Source organism: Salmo salar, chromosome ssa09 (assembly GCF_905237065.1).
Source record: "Salmo salar chromosome ssa09, Ssal_v3.1, whole genome shotgun sequence".
Taxonomy (NCBI): Eukaryota; Metazoa; Chordata; class Actinopteri; order Salmoniformes; family Salmonidae; genus Salmo; species Salmo salar.
Window position 1 is genome coordinate 160,752,871 of NC_059450.1, and position 23,391 is coordinate 160,776,261.

At 45.0% G+C, this 23,391-nt stretch overlaps 1 protein-coding gene across 1 annotated transcript in view; it reads right to left on the reverse strand.

Moving 5' to 3' along the window:
• The window catches only part of LOC106613405 (contactin-5), a 507,858-nt gene that overhangs the window by 219,084 nt on the left and 265,383 nt on the right, over positions 1–23,391 (reverse strand). Inside the window, exon 6 of the mRNA XM_045724946.1 lies at positions 11,754–11,849. Within this exon, the coding sequence (XP_045580902.1) occupies positions 11,754–11,849 (96 nt within the window). The remainder of the gene's footprint in view (positions 1–11,753; positions 11,850–23,391) is intronic.

Below are 23,391 nucleotides of genomic sequence, written 5' to 3' on the forward strand. Positions count from 1 at the left end.
TATAACTCATTGGGTATAACTCATTGGGTATAAATCATGGGGTACAACTCATGGGGTACAAATCATGGGGTACAACTCATGGGGTACAACTCATGGGGTACAACTCATGGGGTACAACTCATGGGGTATAAATCATGGGGTATAAATCATGGGGTTTAACTCATGGGGTATAACTCATGGGCTATAACTCATGACGTATAACTCATGTCGTATAACTCATGGGGTATAACTCATGGGGTATAACTCATGGGGTACTGTTTAAGTCATGGGGTATAACACATTGGGTATAACTCATTGGGTATAACTCATTGGGTATAACTAATGGGGTATAAATCATGGGGTACAACTCATGGGGTACAACTCATGGGGTACAACTCATGGGGTATAACTCATGGGGTATAACTCATGGGGTATAACTCATGGGGTATAACTCATGGGGTACTGTTTAAGTCATGGGATATAACTCATGGGGTATAACTCATTGGGTATAACTCATGGGGTACTTTATAACTCATGTGGTATAAGTCATGGGGTATAACTCAAGGGGTATAACTCAAGGGGTATAACCCATGGGGTTTAACTCATGGGGTATAACCCATGGGGTATAACCCATGGGGTATAACTCATGGGGTATAACCCATGGGGTATAACTCATGGGGTATAACTCATGGGGTATAACCCATGGGGTATAACTAATGGGGTATTACGCATGGGGTATAACTCATGGGGTACTGTATAACTCATGGGGTACTGTATAACTCATGGGGTATTACTCAAAGGGTATTACTCATAGGGTATTACTCATGGGGTATAACTCATGGGGTAAATTTATGGGGTATACCTTATGGGGCATAACTCATGGGGTATAATTCATGGGGTATAATTCATGGGGTATAATTCATGGGGTACTGTATAACTGAAGGGGTATAACTCATTGGGTATAACTCATTGGGTATATCTCTTGAGGTATAACTCATGGGTACTGTATAACTCGTAGGGTATAACTCATGGGGTATAACTCATGGGGTATAACCCATGGGGTATAACTAATGGGGTACTGTATAACTCATTGGGTATAACTAATGGGGTATAACTCATGGGGTACTGTATAACTCATGGGGTATAACTCATGGGGTATAACTCATGGGGTATAACTTATGGGGTATAAAACATGGGGTTTAAATCATGGGGTTTACATCATGGGGTATAACTCATTGGGTATAACTCATTGGGTATAACTCATTGGGTATAACTCATTGGGTATAAATCATGGGGTACAACTCATGGGGTATAAAACATGGGGTTTAAATCATGGGGTTTAAATCATGGGGTATAACTCATGGGGTATAACTCATGGCGTATAACTCATGGCGTATAACTCATGGGGTATAACTCATGGGGTATAACTCATGGGGTATAACCCATGGGGTATAACTAATGGGGTATTACGCATGGGGTATAACTCATGGGGTACTGTATAACTCATGGGGTATAACTCATGGGGTATAACTCATGGGGTATAACTCATGGGGTACTGTATAACTCATGGGGTACTGTATAACTCATGGGGTATTACTCAAAGGGTATTACTCATAGGGTATTACTCATAGGGTATTACTCATGGGGTATAACTCATGGGGTAAATTTATGGGTGTATACCTTATGGGGCATAACTCATGGGGTATAATTCATGGGGTATAATTCATGGGGTATAACTCATGGGGTATAACTCATTGGGTATATCTCTTGAGGTATATCTCATGGGTACTGTATAACTCGTAGGGTATAACTCATGGGGTATAACTCATGGGGTATAACCCATGGGGTATAACTCATGGGGTATAACTCATGGGGTATAACTCATGGGGTATAATTCATGGGGTATAACTCATGGGGTATAAATCATGGGGTTTAACTCATGGGGTATAAATCATGGGGTATAACTCATGGGGTATAACTCATGGGGTATAAATCATGGGGTATAAATCATGGGGTTTAACTCATGGGGTATAACTCATGGGGTATAACTCATGGGGTATAACTCATGGGGTATAACTCATTGGGTATAACTCATGGGGTTTAACTAATGGGGTATAACCCATGGGATATAACCCATGGGGTACAACTCATGGGGTATAACTCATGGGGTATAACTCATGGGGTATAACTCATGGGGTTTAACTCATGAGGTATAACCCATGGGGTATAACTCATGGGGTATAACCCATGGGGTATAACTCATGGGGTATAACTCATGGGGTATAACCCATGGGGTATAACTCATGGGGTTTAACTCATGGGGTATAACTAATGGGGTTTAACTCATGGGGTACTGTATAACTCATTGTGTATGACTCATGGAGTTTAACTCGTGGGGTATAACTCGTGGGGTATAACTCATGGGGTATAACTCATGGGGTATAACTCATGGGGTATAACTCATGGGGTATAACTCATGGGTACTGTATAACTCATGGGTACTGTATAACTCATTGGGTATAACTCATGGGGTATAACTCATGGGGTATAACTCAAGGGGTATAACTCATGGGGTATAACTCATTGTGTATAACTCATTGGGTATAACTCATGGGGTATAACCCATGGGGTATAACTCATTGTGTATAAGTCATTGGATATAACTCATGGGGTTTAACCCATGGGGTATAACTCATGGGGTATAACCCATGGGGTATAACCCATGGGGTACAACTCATTGTGTATAACTCATGGGGTATAACTCATGGGGTATAACTCATGGGGTATAACTCATGGGGTATAAATCATGGGGTTTAACCCATGGGGTATAACTTATGGGGTATAAATCATGGGGTTTAACTAATGGGGTATAACTCATGGGGTATAACTCATGGGTACTGTATAACTCATGGGGTATAACTCATGGGGTTTAACACATGGTGTATAACTCATTGGGTACTGCATAACTCATCGCTGTCGCTGGCTGGCAGACTGCAGCACAGATATGCATATATATTAACTATATATAAATGAACTATATACAGGTTCATTATTCTGTTTGATGTCACACTGAGCTACAAATTGAAACCACATTAAAGTAACAAGTTCCCACGCTGGCATGGAACAAAATGTTGTGTTTTTATTCTTGTGTTGCTGTGTGTGTGTGTGTGTGTGTGTGTGTGTGTGTGTGTGTGTGTGTGTGTGTGTGTGTGTGTGTGTGTGTGTGTGTGTGTGTGTGTGTGTGTGTGTGTGTGTGTGTGTGAGAGATTGTGTGTGTGTGAGAGATTGTGTGTCCTTCATAGTACAGATAAAGAGGAAAAGACTGTCGTCTGTACGGACACAATCATTTGTTCATCACCGATTCATCTACAATATAATTATTGCATGAATTTCATAGCCCATTGATTTCAGTGTTTAAAATGTGTGCATACTTCAGGTTGTGTGAGCCAGACTGAATGGCACCCTATTCCCTTTATAGTGCACTACTTTAGACCTGGGCATATATGGTGCCATTAGCGATCTGGGCATAAGTAGTGCACCATATTGGGAATAGGGTGCCATTTGGGATTCACATGCTACTCTTTAAATGCTTCACCAATAACTGTTGTGTTAATGACGCTCTGACTCCTGCAAGGCAACGAATGTCTGTTATTCTATAGAATGTCTGTTATTCTATAGAATGTCTGTTATTCTACAGAATGTCTGTTATTCTACAGAATGTCTGTTATTCTATAGAATGTCTGTTATTCTACAGAATGTCTGTTATTCTACAGAATGTCTGTTATTCTATACAATGTATGTTGTCCTATAGAATGTATGTTGTCCTATAGAATGTATGTTGTCCTATAGAATGTATGTTATCCTATAGAATGTCTGTTATCCTATAGACAGAACAAATAGCTGTAGATTACATTAGTGTGTTTAGGCTTGAACCTTACTGGCAAAGATGTCCAGTTAACTAATGGTGTGATATATCCAAGGTGTATTCACTAGTGTTCAGGTGTGATATATCCAAGGTGTATTCACTAATGTTCACTAGTGTTATTGTGTGATATATTCAATGTGTATTCACTAATGTTCACTAGTGTTCAGGTGTGATATATTCAATGTGTATTCACTAATGTTCACTAGTGTTCAGGTGTGATATATCTAAGATGTTTTCATTGTTGATGCAATGTTCAGATGAAAACAAATCACTAAATTCACTTGAATGTTGAACTAGAAGGAGTACATTTCCAATTAAGAACAAGCAGAGGAATGATTGGCGCAACTGAAGCAAACTGCTGCAACTAATATACTCAAAGTTCATCTAGTAGTTAATAACTTCACAGAAGCATCTTCTCGTTGATCAAAAACAAAACAGAACAGCTCCCCATACAGAGCCAAAGCCATAAAATTGAAAATAATAACCTTTTTCACATCCCACTGCATCCAAATTATTTTCAATTACATCACTGTTCTAATGTCCCTGTCATCTCCACATGTTAATAGCTTTGAATCCTCCTACAACACAATCCAAATAACGAAATATAAATCAACCTCTATGTTTGCTTCATTTTCCCTTTATAAAGTGTATAATTATCCTCACTTCATAACACCTCTAAATAGTATTACTCGATGAACTCCCAAATATTTAAAGGGTCAATCTGCATTTCAAACAGCAACAAAGTTACCATCCCGCCACTGTTTTGGCACATTTCTGAGGGATGGAGAAATGTAACCACTCTCAAATTCATAGACAGAGTGTCACGACTTCTGCTGAAGTTGGTCCCTCTCCTTGTTCGGGCGGTGTTCGGCGGTCGGCGTCGCCGGTCTTCTAGCCATCATCGATCCACTTTTCATTTTCCATTTGTTTTGTCTTGTCTTCACACACACCTGGTTTCAATTCCATCATTACATGTTGTGTATTTAACCTTCTGTTCCCCGCATGTCCATGTCCGGAATTGTTTATTGTAGCGCTTGTGCACGTTATGCTGGTGTGTACGGATTTTGTTTACCCATTGTATTGTATTGCATTGCATTGTATTGTATTACCCAGTTCTGTTTACGGTGGTTTTGTTTATTAAACTGCGCCGTTGTAAATCAGTTTTTGCTCTCCTGCGCCTGACTTCTCTGCCGCCAGTACGCACCCCCTACACAGAGCTACGGATGCAAGGACTGACCATCCATGATATCAACATTATAGTTTAAAACATGTTTGGAATACAGTTTCTTTTTACAATTAGATGGATTACAAAAAAATAAGCTTATAAAACAAGCTTATATTTTGAGTTATGATGGGGTACCATAGTTGGTCATTTAGTAGTTATATTCTTCCAGAACCTTCACAGAACCGTCCATCCCCAACCTTCACAAGGCTATGCAGTATCCACAGGATCAAACCTCCATTGTGATAACTTGACATACAAGCCCAGTGTTCTGTTGCCACCTTCACGTTAAATGCTAAATATTCAATTATTCAATGTATACTATATTGATCGAGTCAATCAAACGATTCCTGCTACATCCTCTGTACCAATCAATCAATAAAGCAAATGTATTTATAAAGCCCTTTTTACATCAGCCAATGTCACAAAGTGCTATAAAGAAACCCAGCTTAAAACCTAAACGGCAGAAACCCAGCCTGAAACCCTAAACAGCAGAAACCCAGCCTGAAACCCCAAACAGCAGAAACCCAGCCTGAAACCCCAAAACAGCAGAAACCCAGCCTGAAACCCCAAACAGCAGAAACCCAGCCTGAAACCCCAAACAGCAGAAACCCAGCCTGAAACCCCAAACAGCAGAAACCCAGCCTGAAACCCCAAACAGCAGAAACCCAGCCTGAAACCCCAAACAGCAGAAACCCAGCCTGAAACCCCAAACAGCAGAAACCCAGCCTGAAACCCCAAACAGCAGAAACCCAGCCTGAAACCCCAAACAGCAGAAACCCAGCCTGAAACCCCAAACAGCAGAAACCCAGCCTGAAACCCCAAACAGCAGAAACCCAGCCTGAAACCCCAAACAGCAGAAACCCAGCCTGAAACCCCAAACAGCAGAAACCCAGCCTGAAACCCCAAACAGCAGAAACCCAGCCTGAAACCCCAAACAGCAGAAACCCAGCCTGAAACCCCCAACAGCAGAAACCCAGCCTGAAACCCCAAACAGCAGAAACCCAGCCTGAAACCCCAAACAGCAGAAACCCAGCCTGAAACCCCAAACAGCAGAAACCCAGCCTGAAACCCCAAACAGCAGAAACCCAGCCTGAAACCCCAAACAGCAGAAACCCAGCCTGAAACCCCAAACAGCAAGCAGCAATGCAGATGTAGAAGCACTCATGCCTTTTTGCCCTTCCGACAATCCTACTCCATTTTTATACTCCTGTTCTGTGTTCCAAATGGCACCATATTCCCTATATACAGTAGTACACTACTTTTGAAAATAGCCTTACGGGCCATAGTCAAAAGTGATGCACTATAAAGGGAATATGATGCCATTTGGAACACACACCTTTTCTGAGGGAGCAAAAAGTCTAACGGACATGACATAATAGAAAATCATTTAGCTGATCTCAACCTGGCAGGCCAACGCGTGATGTTCGTTTAATGTCAATCAAACTGATCGGTAAGCATTCTTTAGCACAGAACATTGGCTAGCTATCGCAGTGGTAAAACAAATCCCTCCATGTTTCAAGTAAATTTAAAAATATATATATTTTGGACAACAAACTGAAGTGGAAAACATATGACACCAGCTGATCAATTAGAGCCATGAAGGAGAGGTCCTGCTGATCAATTAGAGCCATGAAGGAGAGGTCCTGCTGATCAATTAGAGCCATGAAGGAGAGGTCCTGCTGATCAATTAGAGCCATGAAGGAGAAGTCCTGCTGATCAATTAGAGCCATCAAGGAGAGGTCCTGCTGATCAATTAGAGCCATGAAGGAGAGGTCCTGCTGATCAATTAGAGCCATCAAGGAGAGGTCCTGCTGATCAGCCAGAGCCATCAAGGAGAGGTCCTGCTGATCAGCCAGAGCCATGAAGGAGAAGTCCTGCTGATCAGCCAGAGCCATCAAGGAGAGGTCCTGCTGATCAATTAGAGCCATCAAGGAGAGGTCCTGCTGATCAATTAGAGCCATCAAGGAGAGGTCCTGCTGATCAATTAGAGCCATCAAGGAGAAGTCCTGCTGATCAATTAGAGCCATGAAGGAGAAGTCCTGCTGATCAATTAGAGCCATCAAGGAGAGGTCCTGCTGATCAATTAGAGCCATGAAGGAGAGGTCCTGCTGATCAATTAGAGCCATCAAGGAGAGGTCCTGCTGATCAGCCAGAGCCATCAAGGAGAGGTCCTGCTGATCAGCCAGAGCCATGAAGGAGAAGTCCTGCTGATCAGCCAGAGCCATCAAGGAGAGGTCCTGCTGATCAATTAGAGCCATCAAGGAGAGGTCCTGCTGATCAGCCAGAGCCATCAAGGAGAGGTCCTGCTGATCAATTAGAGCCATCAAGGAGAGGTCCTGCTGATCAGCGAGAGCCATGAAGGAGATGTCCTGCTGATCAGCCAGAGCCATGAAGGAGATGTCCTGCTGATCAGCCAGAGCCATGAAGGAGAGTCCTGCTGAACAATCAGAGCCATGAAGGAGAGGTCCTGCTGATCAGCGAGAGCCATGAAGGAGAGGTCCTGCTGATCAGCCAGAGCCATGAAGGAGAAGTCCTGCTGATCAGCGAGAGCCATGAAGGAGAGGTCCTGCTGATCAATTAGAGCCATTAAGGAGAGGTCCTGCTGATCAATCAGAGCCATGAAGGAGAGTCCTGCTGATCAATTAGAGCCATCAAGGAGAAGTCCTGCTGATCAATTAGAGCCATCAAGGAGAGGTCCTGCTGATCAGCCAGAGCCATGAAGGAGAGGTCCTGCTGATCAGCCAGAGCCATCAAGGAGAGGTCCTGCTGATCAGCCAGAGCCATCAAGGAGAGGTCCTGCTGATCAGCGAGAGCCATGAAGGAGATGTCCTGCTGATCAGCCAGAGCCATCAAGGAGAGGTCCTGCTGATCAATTAGAGCCATCAAGGAGAGGTCCTGCTGATCAGCCAGAGCCATCAAGGAGAGGTCCTGCTGATCAATTAGAGCCATGAAGGAGAGGTCCTGCTGATCAATTAGAGCCATTAAGGAGAGGTCCTGCTGATCAATCAGAGCCATGAAGGAGAGGTCCTGCTGATCAATTAGAGCCATGAAGGAGAAGTCCTGCTGATCAATCAGAGCCATGAAGGAGAGGTCCTGCTGATCAATTAGAGCCATGAAGGAGAGTCCTGCTGATCAATTAGAGCCATCAATGAGAGGTATTTAGCTCTATAGACCTAGACGTTGACTTATTCATCATACTGTGTTTGAACGGTTTTCAATCTTTTTTTCTCTCAGTGAACATCTGTGCAGTGGCTGATTTCTCCCCTCTCCACAATTCCACCATGACATGCAATCTGGCATGGAGGTATAGAGGCATGGAGGAGAGGAGAGGGGAGGAGAGGACGAAAGAGATCAGATCCACAGATGATGCAATCTCAATCACACTCCACACTGCCTTTTCCCACCTGGACAAAGGAACACCTATGTGAGAATGCTGTTTATTGTCTACAGCTCAGCGTTCAACACCATATTGCCCACAAAGCTCATCACTAAGCGAAGGACCCTGGGACTAAACACCAACATCAAGCACTGCAGATTTAGAAGCACGGGGCTAAAGTTACATAAATACCTCTAAATTAAGCATATAGGAGGACCTGTTTCTTTGCTAACCACTCATCTCAGAATAGCCACATATGCGCACTCCCTCAGAAATCGTTTGGAGAAAATATCCTTTATATATTTTATTCATCTTACGTTCAATTGTATTGTTCGTTCTATAAAATAATGCCACAGAATTCTAAGCAAATCTTGTCTGCTAAATGAACTAGTGTAGCCCACAGCCATATGGCATAGCCACATCAGGGACTAACATAAGGACAACTCACAGTATGCTATTCTGATCTTCTGAAATAGATTTTCTTCATATCATGTTTCTTTACAACTGTCTAAAATAAATCATGAATTTTTTTGTGATGTGTAGACTATATTAAATGGATTTATTAGACTTTTAAAATGTAGATGTTCCAAAGGTCTGCATCAGTGGCTTGTAGGCTGTGTGGAAGCCAGCAGATGCTAAATGTGTTTATGTTAATTGCGGTCAAAATTTGCTGTAAGAAATCTAATGACCCTAGTTGAGCTCAACTGGTCCTGGCGCACCAAAAAAAAAGTGTCAAGGAAAGAGAATTTGGATTTGGCTTCACATCGATCACATCACATCAAAAGCAGAACGTTATTTACAAAAAAAAAACTTGAATTGTTGCATCTCATTGTGTTGTTGCCCTCTGGTGGCTAGCTAGCTAGCTAAAATCTTCCCTTTCCTAAATTAGCCATGGATGGAGATAGGGATTTGGACTTGTGGTTTTACTTAATTCTCCGTACTGGACAATGATTATAACGGTAATTCTGATCCAACCATAAATCTTTCTATTTTGCCCCTGGCCCGAGAGAATGGAGTTCAATATGTAGCTAGATGGCTAATGTTAACTAGCTGGCCTGACACATCGTTGCCCTGAAGGAAATTAGGCTAACGAACAAGCATTTTAGTCAAGACAAAAAAACTAAAAGTATAAACTGTATGGCAGGAGTCATAGACCGTCATGAAAGATAGGAGGATGGATTTTTCTCTTGCGGTTCTAAATCAATGGTTGTTTAGTTAAAAAAAAATGGAAACATGAACTTGCATGACCATGCTGTAGGTCATGTAACTGTTTGTTACATGCAATATGCTTTGTGGACTTCACCGGACAGATGTTGCTCTCCAGTTTTGTGATGAACAAAGGCGTGGTTGCATTTATTCTGCCACTGTGTCTTCTTATTGTCTTGGCCTTAGGCCTATATATCACAGTGACAAGGCATATGAACTAACAGGTTATAATATGGCTTTTTTTCCCTGGCTTGGCTTCCCCAGTGATTTTCCACACACACTTCTACTGGAGGAGAAAAATGAGAGGAGAGGAAAGGAAGAGGAGAGGAAAGAAAGAAGAGATGAAGAACAACCAGGAAAGGACAGGAAAGGAAGAGGAGAGGAAGAGGAAAGGAGAGGAGAGGAAGTTGGAGAGGAAAAGAGAGGAAGAGGGAGAGGAAGAGGGGAGAAGAAGAGGAAGGGGGAAAGGAAAGGACAGGAAAGGGAGAGAAGATGAAGGGGAAGATGGGGAAGGAGAGGAGAGGAGAGGAAGAGAAGAGGGACATGAAGAGGGAGAGGAAGAGAAGAGGAAGAGGGAGAGGAGTGGAGAGGGAGAGGGTAAGGAGAGGAAGAGATGAGGGAGAGGAAGAGGCGAGGGAGAGGGAGAGGGAGAGGGAGAGGAGAGGAGAGGAGAGGAGAGGAGAGGAGAGGAGAGGAGAGGAGAGGAGAGGAGAGGAGAGGAGAGGAGAGGAGAGAGGAGAGGAGAGGAGAGGAGAGGAGAGGAGAGGAGAGGAGAGGAGAGGAGAGGAGAGGAGAGGAGAGGAGAGGGAGAAGAGAGGAAAGGGGAGAGGTGAGGAAGAGGCGAGGAAGAGGGAGAGGAGTGGAGAGGGAGAGGAGTGGAGAGGAAGAGAAGAGGAAAGGAGAGGAAGAGGAAGCCAAAGAGGAATATGAGAGGAAGAGGAAGATGAGAAGAGATGGAGAGGAGAGCAGAGGAAGAGGAAGAGTGAGAGGAGAATAGAGGAAGAGGAAAGGGAGAGGAGAGGAGAGGAAGAGGGAGATGAGAGGAAGAGGAGTGGAGAGGAAGAGAAGAGGAAAATGAGAGGAGAGGAAGATTAAGAGGAGAAGGAGGGGGAGTGGGAGAGGGAGAGAGAGAGAGGAAGAGGAGAGGGGTGGGAGAGGGAGAGAGAGAGAGAGAGAGAGAGGAAGAGGAGAGGGGTGGGAGAGGGAGAGGGAGAGAGAGAGAGAGGGAGAGGAGAGGGGTGGGAGAGAGAGAGAGGAAGAGGAGAGGGGTGGGAGAGGGAGAGGGAGAGGGAGAGAGAGAGAGGGAGAGGAGAGGAGAAGATGGAGTGACCTGGCTGGCCATAAACAGATGAAGGATCTTAATTTGATCTCTATTTTGTTGCTGAGAATTTAATGTAAAGCAGGAAATGCAAACGTGTAGTGTATGAGTTTCAAAAAGGCTTCTGAAGTTAATCATTTCCACTTTCCGACCTGATTTTCCCTAACAGAAAATGTATCAACCCTTACAAAAATGTTCATTAATTATAATTCACCTTTCCTGTTGCTTCAGGATTATTTTACTATTGTACCAAACTGGCTCAAATGAAGATCCTACATCGGTATATGGCTGATTAAAGCATTATGTGATGATGAAGATATTTTGTAACAATACACATGCACCTGTATCATCTGCCTGTTTGGGATGCTGAGGCTAAAGAATCATACCTGGTGAATGAGGGGGTGAAGTATACATGAGCAGGGTTAGGGGTTAGGGGTCAGGGGCCAGGGGTTAGGGTTTAGGGGTCAGGGGTTAAGGGTTAGGGGTTAGGGTTTAGGGGTCAGGGGCAGGGTCTTACCTGGTGAATGAGGGGGTGGAGTACACATGAGAAGGGTTAGGGGTTAGGGGTTAAGGGTTAAGGGTTGGGGTTAGGGGTTAGGGGCCAGGGTCTTACCTGGTGAATGAGGGGATGGAGAATACATGAGAAGGGTTAGGGGTTAGGGGTTAGGGGTTAAGGGTTAGGGGTTAGGGGTCAGGGGTTAGGGGTCAGGGGCCAGGGTCTTACCTGGTGAATGAGGGGGTGGAGTACACATGAGCACCACTCCTTGTCCTTCCCTTACAGACACGCCTCCTCTCGTCCTCCCACTGAAAGTCCCCAGATCTGCAACATACAGCATTTACAGTTGCCAGACTATAATGTACACAGTTACACAATTATTCTGTACACACAGTTACAAAACTATTCTGTACACACAGTTACCAGGGTGGGGGACAGAGTTGTCAGGGTGGAGAACAGAGTTACCAGGGTGGGGGACAGAGTTGTCAGGGCGGGGGACAGAGTTGTCAGGGCGGGGGACAGAGTTACCAGGGCGGGGGACAGAGTTGTCAGGGCGGGGGACAGAGTTGTCAGGGCGGGGGACAGAATTGTCAGGGCGGGGGACAGAATTGTCAGGGCGGGGGACAGAATTGTCAGGGCGGGGGCAGAGTTACAAGGGGGGGGCAGAGTTGTCAGGGCGGGGGACAGAGTTGTCAGGGCAGGGGACAGAGTTACCAGGGCGGGGGACAGAGTTACCAGGGTGGGGGACAGAGTTGCCAGGGCGGGGGGCAGAGTTGCCAGGGCGGGGGACAGAGTTGTCAGGGCGGGGGACAGAGTTGCCAGGGCGGGGGACAGAGTTGTCCCAAAAAGCTTTGTAGCCAACGTAGCACATTACTTCTATTGGAAACCCAACTGCACTGCCGTGAAAGAGTAAACATTTTAAAGTTAATGTTTGAAGGTCAATATTCTTTGACACACTTTACTGTCCTAATATGAAATTATAGCCTGTTCAGTCTATACAAGAGCTGCTGACTCAGGTAAGAGCTCAATTGAAGATATAGAGATGACACCTTTCCAACGGCTCTGCTTCCCACACTCTTAGAAAAAAAGGTGCTATCTAGAGCCTGAAGGGGTTGTTCGGCCGTCCCCGTTGGAAAACCCTTTGAATAACCCTTTTGGTTCCAGATAGAATCTTTTTGAGTTCCATGTCGAACCATTTACACAGAGGGTTCTACATGGAACCCAAAAGGGTTCTTACTGGAACCAAAAAGAGTTATCCTATGGGGACAGCCAAACAACCCTTTTGGAACCCTTTTTTCTAAGAGTGCAGTGTGTGTCCCAAATGGTACCCTATTCCCTATATAGAGCCCTACTTTGGACCAGGACCCAATGGTACACTATTCCCTATACAGAACACTACTTTGGACCAGGGCGTGGGAAGCACTACTTTTCTAAGAGTGTGGGAAGCAGAGCCAGTGGAAAGGTGTCTACTGGTTGACCCATGACTGAGCTGTAATATAACTGGTTGACCCATGACAGAGCTGTAATATAACTGGTTGACCCATGACAGAGCTGTAATATAACTGGTTGATCCATGAGAGAACTGTAAATAAGTGGTTGATCCATGACATAACTGTATATAACTGGTTGATCCAGTTCAGAGCTGTAATATAACTGGTTGATCCATGACATAACTGTATATAACTGGTTGATCCATGACAGAACTGTAATATAACTGGTTGATCCATGACAGAACTGTATATAACTGGTTGATCCATGACAGAACTGTATATAACTGGTTGATCCATGACAGAGCTGTATGTAAATGGTTGATCCATGGCAGAATGAGACCTGGTGGATTAGAAATACCTTGGAGCTAATTACAAAGGGCCACACAAACTGTCCTCCTGCCCTTTTCATTTAGAAGATAGTGTTAATCCCAAATGGCACCCTATTCCCTACATAGAGCACAACTGTGCTTTTGGTATGCAATTTAGAGTAGCTATAGATGGTGAGGGTTTTGCCACCAAGTACCAAGTCATGTTTTGCAGAGGGGTCAAATACTTATTTCTCTCATTAAAATACAAATCAATGTATAACATTTTTGACATGCGTTTTACTGGATTATTTTGTTGTTATTCTGTCTCTCACTGTTCAAATAAACCTCCCATTAAAATGATAGACTGATCATTTCTTTGTCAGTGGGCAAACGTACAAAATCAGCAGGGGATCAAATACTTTTTTCCCCTCACTGTATTCATTGCCAAACATCTATAAGTCTTTGCTAGGTAAAGCCCCGCCTTATCTCAGCTCACTGGTCACCATAGCAACACCCACCCGTAGCACGCTCCAGCAGGTATATTTCACTGGTCGTCCCTAAAGCCAACACTTCCTTCGGCCACCTTTCCTTCCAATTCTCAGCTGCCAATGAATGGAACGAACTGCAAAAATCACTGAAGCTGGAGTCTTATATCTCCCTCACTAACTTTAAGCATCAGCTGTCAGAGCAGCTTACCGACCACTGTACCTGTACGTAGCCCATCTGTAAATAGCCCACCCAACTACCTCATCCCCATATTATTACCTACCCTCTTGTTCTTTTGCACCCCAGTATTGCTACTTGCACATCATCATCTGTACGTTTGTTTATGTGTAACTCTGTGTTGTTGTTTTTGTCGCACTGCTTTGCTTTATCTTGGTTGCAGTTGTAAATGAGAACTTGTTCTCAACTGGCCTACTTGGTTAAATAAAAGGTGAAATAAAAAATATAAATAAATAAACTATGATGAAATTATGTATGAGGACACAAGACATGGACCCTCTACTCAAGTGACCAATCACATTAGCATTCTGCAATCACCAATCTGTGTAGACTGAGTCCCAAGTGGCACCTTATTCCCTATGTGCCCTGGTCAAACATTTTGCACTATATTAGGAATAGGGTGCCAGTTTGGATGCAGGTTTGCACACAGGTCAGTGGTACTCTGCCACTGACCGACACAGATCCAACTGAGGCATGTTTTTACACCACAAAGTGTAAATTGCTTGTAAAGGTTGATTTTATCTATGCTTGAAGAAACAGACTTTAGTCTTTTTTCTCGCTGTAAACTGATTTTCAAAGGACAAACAAGATGTGTGTAAACAACGTTTACTAAGGTCAGCGTCACATGAGAAGTAACAACAAGGTACACATCATCATCTCATGGAAATGTAGTCGTGAAGTTATGTTTGAGTTTCATGTTAAACACCAAGATGTAATATAACCAAATGTAGATTTTCATGGTACATTCTGCCAAGCAGAGAAGAGAAAAGAGGAGGGATACACAATGTTCATGTCTCAGATTTGAAGATGAATGAATTGGAATCAAATCACTTGGTTCTCACACTGAGTTGTGTCTTTTCATGCTTATAAATCCAGTGCTAAACTACATGACCAAAATAATGATTGTCAAACATCTCCTTCCAACATCCTGGGCATTAATATGGAGTTGGTCCCCCCTTTGCTGCTATAACAGCCTCCACTCTTCTGAGAAGGCTTTCCACTCGATGTTGGAACATTTCTGTGGGGACTTGCTTCCATTCAGCCACGAGAGCATTAGTGAGATCGGCGCACTGGTGCTGGGTGATTAGGCCTGGCTCGCAGTTGGCGTTCCAATTCATCCAAAAGGTGTTCGATGGGGTTGAGGTCTGGGCTTTGTGCAGGCCAGTCAAGTTCTTCCACAACGATCTCGACCAACCATTTCTGTACGGACCTCGCTTTACGCAAGGGGGCATGTGCACGCAGGCCAACCAGTGGGACTCTGATGACAAAGGTGGAGCCTTCGCCAGCTTTCTGCTGCAGCAGGCTCTTTAATCCCAACAGTCATCACTCAGAAGGGGATGGTTTACCTTCCTACCGTCTACGAAATAGTTGGGTAATGATGCCTCATAGCAACTGTACTGTAACCGTGATGTGATTTCTGGATTTGATTTCTGCTCCCTCTCAGTTCAGACATATTCGCTTCCAGGTAGAAACATTTTGGGATCCATGTAGAATCCTCTGTGGAAAGGGTTCTACATGGAACCCAAAATGGATCTACTTGGAACCAGAAGGATTCTACCTGGAACCAACAAGGGTTCTTCGAAGGGGAACAGACAAATAACACTTTTAGGTTCTAGATAATACCTTTTATACTAAGAGTGTGCAATGAGGATTCAAACATTCCAGGACATGGATATCTGGCCCCAGATAGCACCTTCTTCTCCAAACAGCAAGGGTGACCATGACCGCTGATACAGAGCATCACCTCACCAGCTGCTTATCCATCACCGTTTGTAAGCCTGCTATCTGAAGGCAAAATGTTTAACCTTCATTTAACTAGGCAAGTCAGTTAAGAACACATTCTTATTTACAATGACACCCTACAAAGGAACAGTGGGTTAAATGCCTTGTTCAGGAGCAGAACAACACATTTTTAACTTGTCAGCTCAGGGATTCGATCCAGCAACCTTTCAGGTACTGGCCCAAGGCTCTAGCCACTAGGCTACCTGCTGCCCCTGCTATCTTAAGGCCAGGTTCTGTCAGCCTGTTAACATGGCCCAGACTTCCTAGTATCACCACATTAAGCCTGCGCTAATACCCAGGACTGCTCAGATGTGATGGGGGATGGTATTTAAGCAGCTTGTCAGAAAAGGTTCCATGTAGTAGTCAAATGAGCAGCCCATCCCCAGAAGCAGCACCTCCCTCTGGCCTCCCCCATCAACAACATCTGGCTAATTCAGCACACAAGAAAAAACATTGATCATCACCATCAAATCAGGCTCTTCTGATAACAGAACTTTGTGTATGTGTTCTGTTTGTGAGAACACCCGTCTCACCTCAGTAGCTATCAGGTCGACAAGGAGGTCAAGTCCAGCAATATACAGGCCTTTGTATGAACGACAACCATTAACAACATGTGCAACAGTTTCCGTTATATTTAACTCGGGGTGGAAAACACGGAAAGGATCACGGTGTATTTTGTGGGTAGAACTTGTTGCCTTAAAAGTAAATAGAGGTGAGAATGTCCTCACCAATAGCAGCATTCTGGTCGATAGAATGAGATATGGTCAGCACAGTTCAGAGTAGGGAGTTCTCCTGCAGACTCAGGCCAGTCCAGTGCTGCAGTAGTTTCCCCTGCAGACTCAGGCCAGTCCAGTGCTGCAGGAAGTGCAGTAGTTTCCCCTGCAGACTCAGGCCAGTCCAGTGCTGCAGTAGTTTCCCCTGCAGACTCAGGCCAGTCCAGTGCTGCAGGAAGTGCAGTAGTTTCCCCTGCAAACTCAGGCCAGTCCAGTGCTGCAGTAGTTTCCCCTGCAGACTCAGGCCAGTCCAGTGCTGCAGGAAGTGCAGTAGTTTCCCCTGCAGACCCAGGCCAGTCCAGTGCTGCAGTAGTTTCCCCTGCAGACCCAGGCCAGTCCAGTGCTGCAGGAAGTGCAGTAGTTTCCCCTGCAGACCCAGGCCAGTCCAGTGCTGCAGTAGTTTCCCCTGCAGACCCAGGCCAGTCCAGTGCTGCAGTAGTTTCCCCTGCAGACCCAGGCCAGTCCAGTGCTGCAGTAGTTTCCCCTGCAGACAGTGGTCTATAGAGACTAGTTCAGCTATAGATAGTGTGGTCTATAGAGACTAGTTCAGCTATAGATAGTGTGGTCTATAGAGACTGGTTCAGCTATACATAGTGTGGTCTATAGAGACTGGTTCAGCTCTACATAGTGTGGTCTATAGAGACTGGTTCAGCTATACATAGTGTGGTCTATAGAGACTGGTTCAGCTCTACATAGTGTGGTCTATAGAGACTGGTTCAGCTTTACATAGTGTGGTCTATAGAGACTGGTTCAGCTCTACATAGTGTGGTCTATAGAGACTGGTTCATCTATACATAGTGTGGTCTATAGAGACTGGTTCAGCTTTACATAGTGTGGTCTATAGAGACTGGTTCAGCTATACATAGTGTGGTCTATAGAGACTGGTTCAGCTATACATAGTGATACATAATGTGGTCTATAGAGACTGGTTCAGCTATAGATAGTGTGGTCTATAGAGACTGGTTCAGCTATACATAGTGTGGTCTATAGAGACTGGTTCAGCTATACATAGTGTGGTCTATAGAGACTGGTTCAGCTATAGATAGTGTGGTCTATAGAGACTGGTTCAGCTATAGATAGTGTGGTCTATAGAGACTGGTTCAGCTATAGATAGTGTGGTCTATAGAGACTGGTTCAGCTATACATAGTGTGGTCTATAGAGACTGGTTCAGCTTTACATAGTGTGGTCTATAGAGACTGGTTCAGCTATACATAGTGTGGTCTATAGAGACTGGTTCAGCTATACATAGTGAAGAGGAGAGATCAAAGACAAAGCTTTCATTAAAAATATAAAATGGCTCCTGCAGTGAGAAGAGCTACTCTACCTGGAGCCCTGGAGAGTTAGAGGCAATATTCATATTGCAGACACACATTTTGTAGCTACATTTGTTTTAACAATTCATGAAGGTCGGCATATCCATGTTGAAGCATTATGAAGAGGACAGGGTCCCCACCGACAAAAGCAATATTAAATGTTTTTCATTTTGATTTAATCATCAGTGTACTTTGAAGCTAACCCATCTTCCGGACCAGCTCACTATGTGAAACCTAAGGAATGTTGAGTAAGGTTGAAGAATGTTTTACTACAATGTCTCTGCTAAACATGAGGCAGGTGTCAGTTCCCTCCCTAATAAGCTGCCACCAGAGTGAAGGAATGGAAGACCTTAGTCTGAATAACCACTGAGGTGGCCATGAACTGATCACTACCACTGAGGTGGCCATGAACTGATCACTACCACTGAGGTGGCCAGTAACTGATCACTACCACTGAGGTGGCCAGTAACTGATCACTACCACTGAGGTGGCCAGTAACTGATCACTACCACTGAGGTGGCCATTAACCAATCACTACCACTGAGGTGGCCATTAACCGATCACTACCACTGAGGTGGCCAGTAACTGATCACTACCACTGAGGTGGCCAGTAACTGATCACTACCACTGAGGTGGCCATTAACCAATCACTACCACTGAGGTGGCCAGTAACCGATCACTGTCACTGAGGTGGCCAGTAACCAATCACTACCACTGAGGTGGCCAGTAACCAATCACTACCACTGAGGTGGCCAGTAACCGATCACTACCACTGAGGTGGCCAGTAACCAATCACTACCACTGAGGTGGCCAGTAACCAATCACTACCACTGAGGTGGCCAGTAACCAATCACTGTCACTGAGGTGGCCATGAACTGATCACTGTCACTGAGGTGGCCAGTAACTGATCTATAGACAGTAAAACATGATATCCAGGTGTCAGAGAACAAGCTGAAGCTTTGGTTACAAGGTTCTGCTATAAAGACATATAGAGACAGTAAAACATGATATCCAGGTGTCAGAACCTTGTAACCAAAGACATAAAGACAACACAGTTGTCAGATCATACTGGCTGCCTCTGAAATGGCACCCTATTCCCTATATAGTGCACTACTTTTAACCAGGGTCCATAGACCTCTGGTCAAAAAAAGTGAACTACGTAGGGAATAGGGTACCATTTCAGACAGAGCCGGTGTAAAGAGGAGAAGAGATCAAAATGTGTTGAGTGGATGACTACAGCTTTAATTCCTTTCTTTTTATTACAATACCCTCTCATGTTTCTCTGGACCTATCAGATCTCTCATGTTTCTCTGGACCTATCAGATCTCTCATGTTTCTCTGGACCTATCAGATCTCTCATGTTTCTCTGGACCTATCGGATCTCTTTGTAATGTGAAGTCATGTTTCTCTGGACCTATCAGATCTCTCTGTAATGTGAAGTCATGTTTCTCCGGACCTATCGGATCTCTCTGTAATGTGAAAGTCATGTTTCTCCGGACCAATCGGATCTCTCTGTAATGTGAAGTCATGTTTCTCTGGACCTATCGGATCTCTCTCATGTTTCTCTGGACCTATTAGATCTCTCTGTAATGTGAAGTCATGTTTCTCTGGACCAATCGGATCTCTCTGTAATGTGAAAGTCATGTCAGGAGATAAATATGAATGTGTTCTTAACAATGCAGCAACCATGGATGTGTTATTAGATAAGAATGGAAGATAATAATTACGCCATTAAAATAAGTATCTGCCAATCTACTGACTGGTTCTCTGAAGACTAGTCCATAGCCTGAACAGTGCTCAAAGCATAACCTCATTATTGCATTTTAGTCATTCAGTTAAAATAAGTTTGCAATTCAATATGGACAATCACTATGAAAAAGGTAAAGGCATAAAAGACAGAATATTCTTGGCTCAGTATGCATCTCTGTTAAATCCATTGTTCAGTCGTGGTTCATTTTCCTTGAGATCATGTGATCTTACCTGTGTCTGCGCTCACAGAATCGCTTCCATCTACATCTTATGGACAGGCTGGTGGAGATAGAACCTGACATTGCTCTGATGTCAATGGAGCTCACTAGACATATCACTACTGTAGTTACAGAGCCCACAGTGACACAATACCTGACTCATAGAGGCCGTGGAATGGGGGAGACAGAGAGAGAGTGAGAGGGGGAGAGATACTGAGGGAGAGAGAGAGAGAGAGGGAAAGAGCAAGAGAGAGGGGAGAGAGAGAGACCAGAGTGAGAGGTTAAGAGAAAGGGAAAGAGCAAGAGAGAGGGGAGAGAGAGAGACCAGAGTGAGAGGTTAAGAGAAAGGGAGACAGAGTGATAAAGAGAGCGAGAGAGAAAGAAAGAGGGAGAGCGAGAGAGATCAGAGTGAGAGATTAAGAGAAAGGGAGACAGAAAGATAAAGAGAGAGAGAGAGAGAGAGAGAGAAAGGTGTACAGTGGGAGAGAGAGGGAGGGAGATAAAGAAGAGAGAGAGAAAGAGGGTAGGATCTCACTAGGGAGTCAGATCACGTCTCCCCTCCCTCTCCTCAATCCCCTCCCTCTTCTCCCCCCTCCTTCTCTCCTCCATCCCCTCCCTCTTCTCCCCCTCCTTCTCTCCTCCATCTCCTCGCTCCCCTCCATCTCCCCCATCTCCTTACTCCCCCCATCTCCTCCCTCCCATCCCTCTCTCCCCTGTATCTCCTCCGTCCATCTCCTCCCTACCCTCCCCCCCTCCATCTCCTCACTCCCCTCCATCTCCCCCATCTCCTCACTCCCCACCATCTCCTCACTCCCCCCATCTCCTCACTCCCCCCCCCATCTCCTCACTCCCCCCCCATCTCCTCACTCCCCCCATCTCCTCCCCCATCTCCTCCCTTCCATCCCTCTCTCCCCTGAATCTCCTCCGTCCATCTCCTCTCTACCCTCCACCCCCTCCATCTTCTCCCCCCTCCATCTCCCCTATCTCCTCACTCCCCCCCATCTCCTCCCCCCCATCTCCTCTCTCCCATCTCCTCCCTCCCCTCGGGCTGCTACTGCTGCTTTTGATGCAATCAGGAAGGTTGACCGCCTGCGGCCCCAGCCTCCTCCAACCTCCAATCTGGATCCCTGGAAGTGCTGTAGAAATGCTTCTAGCTACAGTACAAATCAAATTGTATTTGTAACATGCGCCGAATACAAAAGGTGTAGACCTTACCGTGAAATGCTTACTTACAAGCCCTTAACCAACAATGCAGTTTTAAGAAAATAAGTACTAAATAAATGAAAGTCAATGTAAATAGTCCGGTGGCTGTTTGATTAACTGTTCAGCAGTCTTATGGCTTGGGGGTAGAAGCTGTTCAGGAGCCTTTTGGACCTAGACCTGGCGCTCTGGTACCACTTGCCTTGTGGTAGCAGAGAGAACAGTCTATGACTAGGGTGTCTGGGGTCTTTGACAATTTTTAGGGCCTTCTTCTGATGGCAGGAAGCTTGGCCCATTGACGTACTGGGCCGTACACACTACACTCTGTAGTGCCTTGCAGTTGGAGGCCGAGCAGTTGCCATACCAGGCAGTGATGCAACCAGTCAGAACGCTCTCGATGCTGCAGCTGTAGAACTATTTGAGGATCTGAGGACCCATGCCAAACATTTCCAGTCTCCTGAGGGGAAATAGGCGTTGTCAAGCCCTCTTCACGACTATATTGGTGTGTTTGGAGCATGATAGTTTGTTGGTGATGTGGACACCAAGGAACTTGAAGCTCTCAACCTGCTCCTGTTGATGTGAATGGGGGCGTGCTTGGCCCTCCTTTTCCTGTAGTCCACGATCAGGTCCTTTGTCTTGCTCACATTGAGGGAGATGTTGTCCTGGCACCTAACTGCCAGGTCTCTGACTTCCTCCCTGTAGGCTGTCTCATTGTTGTCGGTCGGCCAACTTAATGATGGTGTTGGAGACGTGCTTGGCCACGCAGTCGTGGGTGAACAAGGAGTACAGGAGCAGACTAAGCATGCAAACCTGAGGGGCCCCCCCTGTTGAGGATCCGCATGGCAGATGTGTTATTGCCTACCCTTACCACCTGGGGGCAGCCAGTCAGGAAGTCCAGGATCCAACTGCAGAGAGAGGTGTTCAATAGCAGGGTCCTTAGCTTAGTGATGAGTTTTGAGGGCACTATGGTTCTCACGTAGGTGTTCCTTTTGATAGAGCAATGTGGAGTGCAATAGAGATCGCATCATCTGTGGGTCTAGGGGCGATATGTTGGGCGATATGCAACTTGAAATGGGTCTAGGGTTTACGGGAGGATGGTGTCGATGTGAGCCATGACCAGCCTTACAAAGCACTTCATGGCTACATATGTGAGTGCTACGGGTCGGTAGTCATTTAGGCAGATTATCTAGGCATTCTTGGGCACAGTGACTATGGTGGTCTGTTTGAAACATGTAGAAATTACAGACTCAGTCAGGGACAGGTTGGAAATATCAGTGAAGACACTTGCTAGTTGGTCAGCGCATGCTCTGAGTACACATCCTGGTAATCCGTCTGACCTGTTTAAAGGTCTTGCTCACACCAGTTACAGAGAGCATGATCACACAGTCGTCTGGAACGTATGGTGCTCTCATGCATGTTTCAGTGTTGCTTTCCTCGAAGTGTGCATATAAGTAATTTAGCTTGTCTGGTAGGCTCGTGTCACTATGCAGCTCGCAGCTGGGCTTCCCTTTGTAGTCTGTAATAGTTTGCAAGCCCTGCCACATCTGATGAAAGTCAGATCCGGTGTAGTAGAATTCAATGTTAGTCCTGTATTGACACTTTGCCTGTTTGATGGTTCATCGGAGTGCAAAGTGGGATTTCTTATAAGCTTCCGGGTTAGTGTCCTGCGCCTTGAAAGCGGCAGCTCTACCCTTTAGCTCAGTGCGGATGTTGCCTTTAATCCACGGCTTCTGGTTGGGGTACGTATGGTCACTGTGAGGAGGATGTCATCGAATTATTGTTGAAGCCGTTGACTGATGTGGTATACTCCTCAATGCACTTGGATGAATCCCGGAACTTATTCCAGTCTTTGCTAGCAAAACAGTCCTGTAGTTTAGCATCTGCGTCATCTGACCACTTCCGTATTGAGCGAGTCACTGGTACTTCCTGCTTTAGTTTTTGCTTGTAAGCAGGAATCAGGAGGATAGAATTATGGTCAGATTTGCCAAATGGAGGGCGAGGGAGAGCTTTGTATGCATCACTGTGTGGAGTAAAGGTGGTCTAGAGTTTTTTTTTCCTCACGTGACATACTGATAGAAATGAGGTAAAACGGATATCAGTTTTCCTGCATTATTGTCCCCTGCCACTAGCAGTGTCGCCTCTGGATGAGTATTTTCTTGTTTGCTTATGGCCTTATGTATATAGCTTGTTGAGAGCGGTCTAGTGCCAGCATCAGTTTGTGGTGTGGTGGTAAATAGTCAGATGACGGCTACCAAAAAAATAGATGAGCTCTCTTGGTAGATAGTGTGGTCAACAGCTTATCATGATGT